Source organism: Bos taurus, chromosome 7, assembly GCF_002263795.3.
Source record: "Bos taurus isolate L1 Dominette 01449 registration number 42190680 breed Hereford chromosome 7, ARS-UCD2.0, whole genome shotgun sequence".
Lineage (NCBI taxonomy): Eukaryota > Metazoa > Chordata > Mammalia > Artiodactyla > Bovidae > Bos > Bos taurus.
Genome location: NC_037334.1, coordinates 44,169,299 through 44,183,301, shown reverse-complemented (window position 1 = coordinate 44,183,301; position 14,003 = coordinate 44,169,299). Strand labels below are relative to the sequence as shown.

Here is a 14,003-nt window from a genome sequence, read left to right as displayed (position 1 = left end):
CGCGCCGAGCAGGGAAGGACTCGCCCTAGGGGGCGGGCCCACCCAAGGAAGGAGGGGCGTGCCGGGATGGGGCGGGACTCGCTCCGGAGGCGGGACCCTACCAGGGACGGGCGGAGTTTCCTGGCGTGAGGAGGGGGTTCTCTGGGGGCGGACCGGAGGGAGCTACTGAGGGAAAGGCGCGCCAGAGGGAGCTGGCTCCTCAGCCTGCTGCCCGGCGTGGGGAAGGCGCGCTCGGGGAGGGAGGAGGGCGTACTGCGGGGCCAGAGTGGGCGCGACAGGGGGCGGTTCCTTCGGCCCGGGCTCCGCCCCCGGAGGCCTCGCGCGGAGGGCAGGGTGGTAGAGGGCGCGCCGGGCGGGGGGCGTGGCAGCGCGCCCCGAGGGGGCGTCCTCCAGGCGGGGCGGGCCGCGGCCGCCCCCGCGGGCTCCGGTGCGTCAGGGCGCGTCAGGCGGGGCGGGGCGGGCAGAGCGCGGGCGGCGGCGGCGGCGGCGCGCGCCGGCCTCCTCCTCCTCCTCCCGCACTCGAGCAGCCGCCACCGGCCGGACGGGCGCCGCTCCTGCCTCCGCTCCGCCCGCTCGGCCGCGCCGCTCGCCCCTGCTTGGCATGTCGGCAGCCGTGGCGTGCGTGGATTACTTCGCCGCCGACGTGCTCATGGCCATCTCCTCGGGTGCCGTGGTGCACCGCGGGCGGCCGGGCCCCGAGGGCGCGGGCCCAGCCACCGGCCTGGATGTGCGCGCGCCGCGCCGCGAGGCCGCCCCGCCTGGACCCCCTGGGCCGCCGCCGCCGGCCCCCGCTGTCCTAGGCCCAGGCCCCGGCGCCGCCGCCGCCGCACCCCACCTGCTGGCCGCCAGCATCCTGGCCGACCTGCGCGGTGGGCCCAGCGCCGCTCCGGGGGGCGCCTCGCCCGCCTCCTCTTCTTCGGCCGCCTCGTCCCCGTCCTCTGGCCGCGCCCCCGGCGCCGCGCCCGCCGCCGCCAAGAGCCACCGCTGCCCCTTCCCGGGCTGCGCTAAGGCGTACTACAAGTCCTCCCACCTCAAGTCGCACCTGCGGACGCACACAGGTGAGCCCGATCGCGAGCCGGACCCGCGCGGGGGCGGTCTCCCGCGCCCCCTCCCCCGCCGGGACCCCGAAACTGCGTGGCGCGTCGGGGGCGGGGAGGGGGGCGCGCCCGGGCAGCCGCCGCGCCGGCCGGGAGGGCGGGGCCTCGGTGGGTGGGGCGCGCGCGGGGGGCGTGGCGGCCACGCGGTCGGGTGGCGAGCGGATGGCGGGCGCGGAGGCCGCCGCAGGAGCTCGCCGCGTGCCGGTTGCTGCGGGATCCGCGGGCGGGATCGGGGCTCCTGGGTAGTCCCCTTCGCCTTCGGCCTGGTTTCTCTTTTGTTTTCCGTTGGTTTCGGATCGGGGCGGTGGGCAACGTGGTCGAAGCGCTCAGTTCTGAGGTTCTCGTCTCCTCCCCTGCCTTGGTTTCCTTATCTGTAGAAAGGCAGCAGGCACCGTGGCGCTGTCTCCGAGGTGGTCGCGAGGATTCACCCCGGAGAGCGGCCGAGCGCCTGGTGCTCGGCGAGGTTGGGGGATGCCCGGCACGTTTTTTCTGTCCTTTGCTGTGTTTTAGTAAGGCGGAAGGCGGGGCTGGTAGTGCGGGTTAGGGTTTGAGCCTCGGGAGGAGGGGGATCCCTGAGGGCGTCATGTTATCCCCCTGTTTCCCAGCGTACTGGATTCCTCCCACCTGCTCCGGGATCCGAGAAGGCTTGGTGGCGGGGGAGGGCTCCGCGATACTGTCACGTCTCACAGCCCAGCCCGGCGGCAGGGGGCTCTGGCCACCCTTTCACTCGGGCACCCCCTCTTTTTCCTCTTGCGGTTCCTTCCAGTTCTCCCTATGAAGTCCCACCTTCAACCCTGAGAATTTTTTCTTGAGCTGGGGGCCAGGGGATGGTGGTCACCAGCCTGAGTTTGACCATTGGAGGTGATCCTTCGGTTGGGAAGGGCAGGGAAGCTGGGTGGGCGTGGGCTTGGACTCGGTGGTTCTGCCACTTTCTAGCACAAGACCTCCTCTTCTGGGTGGGTTTTTTGTCTGTATAAAGGGCTCTCTGACGCCTTCTCCTGAGGGTCCTTACGTGGGTCACGTCAGGGCACATGGACATGGTTCAGTGGACATGCTCCCCTTGTAGGGACACGTGGAGGGCCGAGGTGGGGCTGGCCCTGGAATTGTGGCAGAGACAGGGATGGTGTGACCCCTGAAAGCGGCTCAGACCCCCGGTGCCTTGGTTTTTTTCCCGCACTCTGTCCTGCTCTCTAGGTCTGGTGAAGGGTGGGGGGGGCAGGCCACCTCCCATTGTGGCTCCCCAGGGACACTTCCCCAGGGTTTGCTGGGGTTTTAAGGACCTCCGTGAGTCCCTAGGCAGTGTTGACTGCCCCCTACGCCCGTGGAGGAGAAAGGACTCATTGTCCAGTGCCTGTGTGTATGTCAGTGTTGCCATTCCTGGCTTTAAAGAGAAACTGAGACCCAGGAGACCGAGTCGGGGTGTTCCAGTGATGGGTGGGGGAGGGCAGGGAGCCATTCCTCCATTCCTTGCTCCCTTGATAATAACTGTGCTGGGCACTGGGGGGCACCTGGGTACTGAGAGTCAAAGTCCTGCACCCAGGCTCCCTTGGTTCCAGCTTTGGATGCTTTGGGGTACCTTCGTGCTTAATGATGGCTAATGCAGCATCTTTCTGGCACTCAGGACCACCAGACTCTACCTTACCAAAACCCTCTGTATCAAGGCCTTTTGGCTTTTCCAGCCCCCAGGGGTGGGGAAGTCATACCTGTCTTAGGTCTGTATGATAGAGTGGTGTTGCCCACTGCCAGGGGCAAGCCTGGGGACAGATCTGATGAACAGACTTAATTAGATGCTGGCTGTCTGCTGCAGGAGCCATTGTGCCCCAAGGGTCTTTGGGAGGGGGTCCTGTCCCACCCATCACTGCCTGACAGCAGCTCTTCTCTCTGTAGAGAGAACTCCCTTCCTGGTCTGGCCCCATTTTACAGATGAGCAAGCAGGCCCAGCAGGAGCCATCATCGTCTCTGCTCCATTTGGCACAGAGGGTTGGGGTGGGGAGATGTGGAGGGGTGATGGGGTCTTCCTTGGGGCCACACAGCTGCAGGGGAGCAGCTGGGAGCGGGGATGGCTGGCCTCTAGTCCCCTGGGTCTGCCCTGCAGTCACTGGCCTACAATGAGCTCCCCTGCTTCCGCGTGGGGCAGGGAAAGACTTGGAAGCTGCAGGAGATGTTGACGCGGTTGCCATGGATACCGAGATGGAGAGGGAGGGAGGTGGGGCGGGGGCGGAGGCGAGCTGGCAGTCTACTCCTTGCTCTCCCCACCTCCCTCATCTACCACTGTTTTCCTGCCTCAGAGCCCCCAATGCCCAGCACCTCCTGGGGGGCTCAGGCCCCTCCCCACAAGGAGCTCAGATCTGGAGTGGGGGAGACTGTTAGTCTTTGGCACTGCTCACTCTTAGACCGGGTCATTCTCTGTCCGGCATCCTGGCCACTGTAGGGTGTTGAGCAGCCTCCCTGGCCCCCACCTGGGGCACCTTCAGTTGTGACAATAACAGATGTCCTCAGACAGCACACACTGTCCCCTGGGGCTTGCGGGATCTCTCCTGTAGAGACCCCTGTCTGGTTACGCCTGAGAAAGAGTAGCTGAATGTTGATTGTGTGTGAGAGGGGCACTGCGGGGATGACCCGATCCCTGTCCCCCGGGACCCCTGGAACGTTGTAGGGGGCGGTGACAGCAGTGGTGATGGAGAAGCCTTCCTGGAGGAAGCAGCTTCTCTGGCGGATGCTGTGGGTTGATTGCAGCCTGGAAAGGCGTGTCTCAGGAGAAGGGCAGCACCGTGGCTGCAGGGGGTGGAGGCAGGGGCCCTGGGGGGTGGGCTGGGAGGCTAGGCTCTGGTGGAAGGTGGGGAGGGGGCCGAGCAGGTGAGCAGTCTGGTTAATCCCCAGGGCAGGGTGGGGGTGGGTGGGGAAGCAGGCCGGCTTTGCAGAGGAAAATCCGTTTATGAGGACGGGATTAGGGTCCAGGAGAGGGGTTGAGGAGGGGGGCTGTGGTGTGGGAGGCCAAGAGAAGCCCCGTGACACTGGGGACAAGAAGTGGCTAGGGGAACCCCTGTGTGCTGACCCGGGGGCGGGGGTGGGGGTGCACGTGGGGGTATTTTTTGCTGAACAGGCCCCCAGGAGGGGAGGCAGATGGGGAAACTGAGGCAGCAGCGGGCATGGGGGCTATGTATGGAGGCAGATCCCACCTCTACTCCTTGCAGAGCCATGAGTGCCCCTAGGGCCAGGTGGGGCTCAGAAGACTACTGGTTATCTGGGGGGCCAGAGTGTGGCAATGCCGAGGTGGGGTGGGGGGTGTGAGTGCCCAGGACTGCCTCCCCATCTAGCCCCCTTCTCTTGCAGTAGTGCAGTGAGCAGCTGGGGGCTGGGGAAAGGTGCCCCAACATTTTTTGGGGGTGGAGAGGGTGCCCCAACATTGTGGAGGCGATAACCACCCCCCACCCAGGCTCCCTGATAAAGGTGGCCCAGATGGCCCGGGAGTGGGCATATGATACCAGCCTGAGGAGCCGGCCTCCCAGAGAGGGAGGGAGCCACCCTCGCCCAGTCCTATTTCCAGAACAGCGGGGCTTCGGAACACACATGCTCTGGGGCCTGAGAGGGCCATGACCCCTCAGCCCTAGGCACTGAGAGGGCCACCAGCCCCCACGCTGAAGACCCCAGTCTGGGTGGGGGATGTGGTAAAGCCGGGGCTGCCTGGGTTCCCAGGGAGGGAGGCAGGGTGTGAGGCAGCAGGGGGTCCACCTTTTAACTAAACAGGGCTGGGGTGGGGGGTGGAGTGGCTCCTACCTGGGGGTTGGGGGGTAAACCAGATGATGCACCAGCACACTTGGCAGCTGGTTAGCTGCTGCTGGAGCCAGCCACTCCAGCGTCATTCTGTCTACTCAGGCCCTGTAGACTCTGCACATGTGTATGATGCACCCTCAGGGGGCCAGGCTTGCGCCCTCAGCTTTAGGGTTGGCTGGGGGCAGAGATCACATCCAGGAGAGACTGAGCTCCAGCATAGGAAAGCTGAGAACGGAGACAGTGGAGGGGATACGCTAGGAGAGTGTGCTCTGAAGGGTAGAGCAGACATGCGATGGAGGAAGGGACAGAGGTTCCAGCAGGAATCAGGGGTGTGAGAAGCATCCAGGCTCCAGTAAAGACTTCAGCCTGGACCCTGAGCCCAAGAGCAGAGCACTGAGTGGGCGGCTCCGACACGGGCCGCACCAGTCCAAGCCAGCTAGGGCCTGGAGACAAGGAGGTTTGGAGATATTTTGTTTGAAGGGGGCTCTGATGGGATTTGTTGCCAGGTACCACCTGGGAAGGTGAGAACCTGGGAGATCTCTGCCTAATAAGCTTTTGGTGCAACAGGCAGAGCAATTGAAATGGAAAACCTGTAGGAGGAGTGGGGACTGGGAGGGAGGGAGGTGGGCAGTCTTGGGTTGGGGGAAGGGGGCTAACATCTGGCAGGTATTTAAGATCACAGAGTGGATCCTCATGCCTGCTGGTCCTTGTAAAGCCTTCAGGATGGCCAGCACACAGGGGCCCTGGGCCCGGGTCTCCAGACTTCACCATCAATTTTCCATTCTTTTGGCTGCATCTCTGTACTGCCCTTTGGGTTCTTTGTGGCCTGTTCAGCCCCATCTCCTTCGGGAAGCTTCCCTGCTTCCGGCCCCCCACCCTGCCACCTGCTGCAGCCCCAGCTTTCTCCAGCTGTCCTGGGATGCTGCCTTACCTGAGCCCTGCCCCCGGTGCAGTCCACCTGGCAGGTGGGCATTTGTGCAAGGGTTGGCTGTGGGCTGCACCTTCCCCTCCTTAGATTAGAGATGACCTCCGGAGGTCACGGAGAAGGCTAGCTGTCGGACCCTTGGCCTCCAGCCTGGGGAGGTGGGGCACTGGCTTCCCGGCCCCACCCCACGCCCTCTTCAAAGGCGGAGCAGGCTGAGCCAGGCCTGGCGCACGGTCGCCCGGACCTCCTGGCCTTCATTTTCTGGCTGTCCTGAGTTCACCCCAAAGCCCAGCCCAAGTCAGAGGGTCAAGTCCACCGCAGCCCCACCCACCGCATCCTTCTCCAGCGCCCAGGTAGACTCTGGAGACAGGCGGCAGGCCAGGTGCAGCCAGGCTCTGAGCCTCCGAATATTACAACACGCCCACCCCCCACCTCCCTTTCCACCCCCGCCAGTGGACTGAGAGGGTGACAGGACATGGCATCCTGCAGGCATTCGCCTAACGTTGTGGGGGCGGGAAGCCTGCGCTCCGGGACGGCCACCCACGTGTGCACGTGCTCCGCACTCCCGGGCCACCCGGCGTGGGGCGGGGCTGGCAGCCGTCCAGCCGGCGGGGCGACCCCAGGCCCCGGCTGGAGCGGCACCACGTGAGCAGGGCCGGCTGGGCCTGCGGCTGTCCTTGCGGCCGCCGAGATACGTGCGGCAGCTGTGTTCCCGGCGGCTGCGTGCGTTCAGCCCCTACGGGCCCCGGCACCGCTCTTGCAACCTGCCGGTGGTGGTGAAGGAGAGCTGCGGGGCGGAGGGAGGGAGAGAAGGGTGGGAGGCGGGACCAGCCCCGTTGCCCTAAATGGGGAAGTGAGCCAACCCGAGCGGGAGGGCCCTTTCCCCCGCCACCGGCACCACCTGCCCCTCCAGCCCCTCCGCTCCTCCCCGCCTGCGCCTTGCAAGATGGCGACAGGGCCGCATGCCCCACGGAGGGGCGTCCCGCCTCCGCCCCCGCCACTGTCTGCCTGGAAGCCAGCAGCCCCGCCCCTATCGCCCCCTCCCCCAGACTTCGGCGCTCGGAACCTGTCGGTTCCAAGTAGGGTGGGGGGTCCTTTCCCGCGCTGTTTTGAGCCCCGTGATTCCGTTGAGGAGGTCCCCGCCCGGACCCCTTCCCCAGCTGCTGTGGACTTTGCCTTCTGGATTGTTCCAGGGGAGGCGAATGGTGGTGAGGGACAGCCTCGGGGATTTGGGGCCACCTGTGGTCTTGGGGACAGTTGCTCTCCCTCCAGCAGCACGGTTGTGGCCCGTGTAACTCTCCTCCCCCAGGGAGGTGGCACCAGCACTTCTGGGTTCGCAGCCTCCTGGGGCCTGCCCTCCCCCAGCTGCAAGCATAACCGACAGGTATCCCACAAGAAATCTTCTGGGGGGAGTTTCTACTAGGACCCTTTCGTGCCGTGCTGGGGGTGTCCCGAGTCTGGCCAGGAGGAACGATGTGGGAGGGGAGGTTTTACTGGGCCTCCAGGGCCGCGGGTGATAGTAGGAGCCTCTCTGAAGTCTACTGGTGCCCCTCTGCGGTTCCTCCCTCCTAGCCTTTCTCCCTAGGCAGGCCTTGCTTCCAGAGCGGAGATGTCACTGGGTCACCCTGAGATTCCAGCCCTCCCCCACTCCCTCACGGCTGCGGCTCTGTCCCATGGCCCCTGCCGCTGGTTCCTGGTCATCTCTGCCAGGGATCAGAGAAGAGCCCCTTCAGGTCTCTTCTCTGATCCCTGGCAGAGGACACCCTTCAAGTCTGTCTCCCTCGCCACCTCCTCCCAGTGGGCGTGTGCAGGGTCAGCCTGGGTCACCAAAGTCCCCAGGGCCTGGTGTGGGCCTCCCAGTGTGTAACCTACCCTAACCCCACTGTGGCTTCCCCTCTTTTGTCCCCCAGCTGGCGTCCCCCCTTCCTCTTCTGGGTTCCATTCTATGCCGCGAGGGGAGACCCTGCCCACATATCCGCATCTGTTCTCCCCAACATACCCCGCAAAACCCCACCGCATTGGGCACACAACGTCTGGGGGGTTCCAGGGTCCCAGGTACCCCGCGCTGGGTCCCGGAGCGTGCAAACTCTGGGAAGCTCACCGCCCCTAGGACGGGCGTGGCGGGGGTCCCCCCGAGTCGGCTGGGGACATGCTGACGATACGCGGTTGAGAGGGGATCGGGCGGCACTGTCGTAGGGCGGAGACCCCCATGGGATGGGCGGGTGGGGACAGGCGGGCGGGGATGGCGGCGGCCGCCGGGGCAGGATGGGCGAGGCCGGCCTGGCGGTGGGAGGGGTCTGCGAAGGAAGTTGCCGGTGGCGGCCCGCCCCTCCCCTAGCCTTCTGCTCTGCGGGGGCGGGACAAGTCCTGGGCTGCCTCGGGCTCCGCCCCTTCCCGCGCCCGAACCCAGGGGCAATCCCCGCCGCGCCTTCTGACCCTTTCCACCCTGCTAGCGCGGCGGGGGGTTGGGGGTGTCCCTTCACATGTTCCTCTGCTCGTAGAGGGCCACAAGGGTCAGTGGTGGCGTCAGGCACGGGAAACCGCCCAGATGATGCCCGGCACCTGCGCCCCTGGTGGTCATTTCCCAGAGGAAGGGGCTTAGCTGGGATCGCCAGCACCTGGGAGCCCTCGGAATGCCCCACAGGAAAGGTAGAAGGGAGTTTCGCGGGGGCGGGGACAGCAGGAACTGTTGCCTTAAGATCGGAGCGGTCACGTGTGTGGCAAGTACATTGGGAGACACATGTCACCGAGGTGACGCCGTCTTAGGGGTAGGGGTAGGCGGACAGGCCTGGGAGAACCAGGTCTCTGTAGGTTTTCCTTTCAACTCGTGGCAGCTGCTCCCAGTCTGTAATTACCATTTCTCTGTAGGTTTTCCTTTCAACTCGTGGCAGCTGCTCCCAGTCTGTAATTACCATTGTGCTCAGACTCTTTGCGAACCCATGGACTGTAGCCCACCAGGCTCCTCTGTCTATGGGATTCTTCAGGCAGGAATACTGGAGTGGGTTGCCGTGTCCTCCAAGGGGAATCTTCCTGACCCAGGGATCGAACTGTCTTCTGCATTGGCAGGCAGATTCTTTCACTGGCGCCACCTGGAAAAGCTAGTAATTACCATTAGTCGTAAGAAATAGACTAGGGGATATTCACAGTGTTCGGGAAATGAGTTGGGGTCATTTTCTTCATACATTTACACGTTTTAAATTCACACCCAGAATTCAGCCTCTCGAACGAGTTTTGCGGGGGAAGTGGGGATGAGACAAATGACCAGCACCCTTTGAGATCTGATGGAACGGCCTTCTCTCTCCCCACACACTGACCACTGTCTGTTTTCCACGCAGGTGAGCGCCCCTTCGCTTGCGACTGGCCGGGATGCGACAAGAAGTTCGCACGCTCTGACGAGCTGGCCCGCCACCACCGGACGCACACCGGCGAGAAGCGCTTCCCCTGCCCGCTCTGCTCCAAGCGCTTCACCCGCAGCGACCACCTGACCAAGCACGCGCGTCGCCACCCCGGCTTCCGCCCGGAACTTCTCCGGCGCCAGGGCACCCGCAGCACCTCGCCCAGCGACTCGCTGCCCTGCAGCCTGGCGGGCAGCCCTGCGCCCAGCCCAGTGCCCAGCCCGGCCCCAGTCGGCCTGTAGAGCCCTGTTCCAGCCGCCCTGAGTGCACCCCCGCTGGGCCTGGGCATGGAGCACCAGCAACCCGCCTGCTGTCCCGGGCCCTGGTGGGGCTCGGATTGACTGCCAGACCAGCCCCTTCCAGTGTCCCCCTGAGGGCCCCCCCGAGTTGCCCCTGCCCCCTCGAGAAAACCAGGAGGGGGCCTGAGACTGGACCGGGGTCATCTGGGCCTTGGAGGTTGCTCTCCGGGAGGAGCATGGCCCCGTGTCTGTACATAGCCATGATGTTAACTCTCTTCCCAGCTGTTGAACAGGGACCCTAGGTGGGGGGCCAGAAGGCATCCCTTCTCCCTCACCACCTCCCTGCTTTGGGTGGCATGTGGGCCTTGGGGGGAGGTGCCCCCAGGAAAGGCACCCCCTAACCAGCGTTCAGACCTGGCCCCCAGGCCCCTCTCTCCAGGTTGGGATGAAGTGTGCAGAGCCATAGGTGAACTAGGGGTTACCGCGTGGGCTGCCTCTTGTCCCCCCATACCCCGCCCCGGGAGCCCTTCACCCCATCGAAAGCCATTGGAGATGTTCAGGGAAACAGGGTGCGGCCTGGCCGCCCCATTCGGGTACTCAATCTCAGGTGTCCACACTGGCCCACTGCCGAGGGAGGGGCCCCTCAGCTCCCCAGCCGCCGGGGCGGGGTGGGGGTGGGGGAAGTGGTAGGGTCTCTACAAGGGGTCCTGATTTGCTTCTGAGACTTGGGATAGGGAGGGAGAGAAATAGGGGTTCTTCCAAAGAGCAATTAGACTCACTTGGGGGGTGGATATCACGGGATATGAGTAAATGCAGGCTTATTTATTGTTCTCTGTCTGCTGGAGTTGGGGCTGCACTGCCCCTCGCTGGGTGGGTGTGCGATTGTGTGAGTGAGAGACTGGGAGAAGCTGGTGCCATCGCCGGCCTCCCTCCTGCAGGGGAAGAGTCCCCGACACTGGCCTTGAGCAGTATCATGTGACAATCAGTCCCTCCTATTTGGACCAGAACAGCCTTTGGGCCAAATGGACCCCTTCCCAGCACTGCGGATGGGGGCGAAGAGGCCCTGGGCCCTGGCTCCATCCTGCCCTCCTGGTGGTGGCAGCAGGGTGGCCCCTGGACCCGCGGTTGAGGCCCCACCCACGGGGGCGGGAAGTATAGCTCGATTTTTTTTGGACCGGGTAGAATATTTTTTCAGGCTCCAATCCCTTCCTTGATCTGGGCCCCTGTGGGTGGTCTGTTGTCCTCAGGGGTTGTGGGTGTGGGGGGAGGATCTTCGTGGTCTGAATTTAGGGTAGGGGAGGGATAAATGCCACATCCCCTCCTGGGGTTCTCCCACTGTGGCTGAGGTTGGATTTCATTTTGGAGAGAGACTGAAGACCCCGGCCTTGGAATGGGAAGGGACCCAGGCTCCCTGTCCCTTACCGTGAAAAGGCCTATTGCATAGCCTTTGGCTGCAGATCTGTGGCACCCTCCCAACCTGTTCCAGAAACTTCCTGTCTCCCAGTAGGGGGCTGGGGCGTTTGGACGGCACTAGTGTGGACCCAAACCGGCCCTGGCAGGATCCAGGGGCAGCGCCTAGGGTCCCGGGGAGGGGGCTGCGCCATGGTGAGATGCCTTAGCCCTAGCCCGGGGTGGGGAGGGAAGTGGGGAGGGGTGGGGCGGGCCTAACCTTGTTTCCCTTTGTGTCCATCTGGATGCCCCTCCCCATATTGTCCCAGCGCTGGCCGGTGCTTGTCCACAGGAGGTGGACTGTGGTCTGAGGACCCAGGGAGCTGAGAACTTGCCCCTCCGCCCCTCCCCAGTGTCCGGGGGCCTGAAGGGACCGGTGTTCACCTGGACCTGGTTCCAGCCATTTAACTGTGGCCTCTAGAGGTGGGTGGACGGGGAGGGCCCCAAGGGACTTTGCTTTCGGGTGACTCCCTCCCCCCTGTCCTGCCTGGCCTCATCCTGGTATTTAATTAAACAAGTCTTTTTTAAACCCGATTCCGGAGACTGTGTGGTTTTTCTCTTCGCCGGTTCAAGGTGGTGGGCCTCCTGGGACTCTGTCCCGCTTGCCAATGTGGGTCCTCAGCCTCCTCTTGCGGGAACTGAGCCAGTGGGCTGGTGAATCCGCGGACCTGCAGGCGGTCTTGGCAACGCCCCTTAGCCCTAAAGCCGGAGGAGGGGGCTGCCCTCTTCAGCTTGCGCTGCAGACCAGAGGCACCCACACCTCGGGCATCTGAGCCCCCGGCCCGCCTTCCAGCTTCGTTACCCGGCAACTGAGGCACGGTGACATGGCGTCCGGGGGCGTCTGCTGCCCGCCCCTCTCCGGCGCCGCGGGCGCGGGGATCCCGCACTTCTCTACACTGCTCTACAGGGTTCCTCCCGAGTGTACCCCGCAGCACTCCTGTGTCCAGTCGTCTGGCCGCTCCTGTATTGTATGCCTGCTGTATGCCGGCTCCCAAATGGAAGGGAGAGGAAGGAGCGTTGGGAAATTGGTGAGAGTTCTGATCCCCTTCTTAGGAAAAGTGCACCCCAGATTACAGCCATCTCTAGAGCCCGGAAGGACAGTGGGGCTGTGGTGACACGCAGCGCAGACACTTCCCAAGGGTTTTGCTACTTCCCGCCCTCGAGAAGGTGGCAGCCCCGCCATCTGGTGGTCGCCCACGGCATTGCAATACCGACACCGTTAATTCCCCTCCGCAGGGTCCTGCCCTTGGGGCCGCCAAGGTCGCTCCAATCTAGACACGTGGCCCTCGTCTTACCCTCTGGAACCCCCTCCCTCCTTGCTCTCTTTCTTAATGGAATATGGCCCGAAAGCTCGCAGATGTCCCTCCCCGGACCCCTGTCCCACTCCAGCTCTGGCAGACTTCTCTGCTCCTTTGCGGCAGGGTTCCTGGAATGCTAGGTCCGCAAGCTCAGAGCCCCCTTAAATCTCTCTTGCATGCACTCTCCGTGTCCCGGAATCACCAGGAGGATTTCTGCCTCCTAGACGCTCCATTGGCAGGTGATCTCGGGGACCCTTAGCCCCCCTCCCCAGGTTCAGGTCCCCCTGTGCAAAGACAACCCCTGGTTCATGCCAGCCTCACCCTCAACTTCGGGCCCAGTATGTTCTTACCCCTCCCCCACTGCATATTCATCTTTCCAAGCATGCAAAATCTTTGGGGTCGTCCTTGACTCCCAGCTTTGGCTGACCATCCACATCTAGTACCTCCAGAAATCTCCCTGGAGCTCTACCTTCAAACATATCCAGAGTCCCCCCATTTCTCCCCTCTCTTTTGCCTCCACCTTCCCACATCAATGGCTCACCTGAACCAGTCCAGCCTCCCCCTGCTTGGTGCACCCACAGCCGCCCACAATAGCCACCAGGGGAGCGCCCGTGAGCACCTGAGTCAGGTTTCCTTTCTCTGCGCACAGCCCCCAGGGCTCCCACCTCCCTTGGGTAAAAGTCCAAGTCTTCCCCTAGGCTCTCAAGGCCCTGTATGACCTGCCTGGTTCCCCTCCCTGCTCTCCCCTCCTCCCTCACTCTTTCTGCTCCAACACCGGCCTCCTCACCACGGTCGCTCTGATAAGCTTGATGCAGTCCCCCTGGGCCTTTGCCCATACAATGCCCTCTGCCTGGAATGCCTTTCCACCAGATGTCTGCTCAGTGACCCCATTTCCTTCTTCAGAACTGCTCAAAGCCCACCTTTCCCATAGGACCACATGGACCACTCCCTTTTCCCACCCCCCTACTGTAAAGGAAATCAGTCCTGAATATTCACTGGAAGGACTGATGCTGAAGCTGAAACTCCAATACTTTGGCCACCTGATTCGAAGAACTGACTCATTGGAAAAGACCCTGATGCTGGGAAAGATTGAAGGCAGGAGGAGAAGGGGACGACAGAGGATGAGATGGTTGAATGGCATCATCAACCAGACGGAAATGAGTTTGAGCAAGCTTCGAGAGTTGGTGATGGACAGGGAAGCCTGGCGTGCTGCAGTCCATGGGGTCACAAAGAGCCGAACACAACTGAGAGACTGAACTTCCTACTCCGTTCTACTCCCCCCACCCCATAGCACTTTTCACCTTGTACTTGTGATATCTCACTTACTGATTTCCTGTTGTCTGTCCACATGTAGACACTACCTCCACCAGGGTGAGGATATTTGCTTTGTTCAGGAGCCCACCCCACTGTTGGCAGTGGAGGAGAGACAACGAGAGATCCCGGGGGGTGAGGGGGTCTCAAGCCTCTGTGTCTGCAGGGCCAGGTGCTGAGGTAGGGACAAAAGTGGGCTATAAGTGGGAGGTGACCTAAAAAGACTATCCCCTGCTCAGGGGGATCCTTGGTAATTGCCAGATGGTGGACAGCCTGGAAATTGTAGTTTTTCTTGCAACATTTCCCCCAATTTTTTTTTTCCTGGCTGCACCGTGCAGCCATTTGGGATCTTAGTTCCCTGACCAGGGATCAAACTCATGCCTCTGCATTGAGAGCGCAGTCTTAACCACTAGACCGCCAGCGAAGTCCTCTCACAACTTTTTAAACGGGCAACAAACACATTTACACCATTTGAAAAACTAGTACTGAAACAAAACTGGTGCTCACATACCTAT

General features: G+C 62.9%; 1 protein-coding gene across 1 annotated transcript; it reads left to right on the top strand.

Annotated features, from left to right (window-relative positions):
* Positions 1-515: 515 nt before the first annotated feature.
* On the top strand, positions 516-11,413 carry KLF16 (KLF transcription factor 16). The gene is made up of 2 exons (XM_024995159.2): positions 516-1,058; positions 9,132-11,413. The coding sequence occupies exons 1-2, from the start codon at positions 602-604 to the stop codon at positions 9,431-9,433; spliced, it is 759 nt and encodes a 252-aa protein (XP_024850927.1). The 5' UTR covers positions 516-601; the 3' UTR covers positions 9,434-11,413.
* Positions 11,414-14,003: the final 2,590 nt, after the last annotated feature.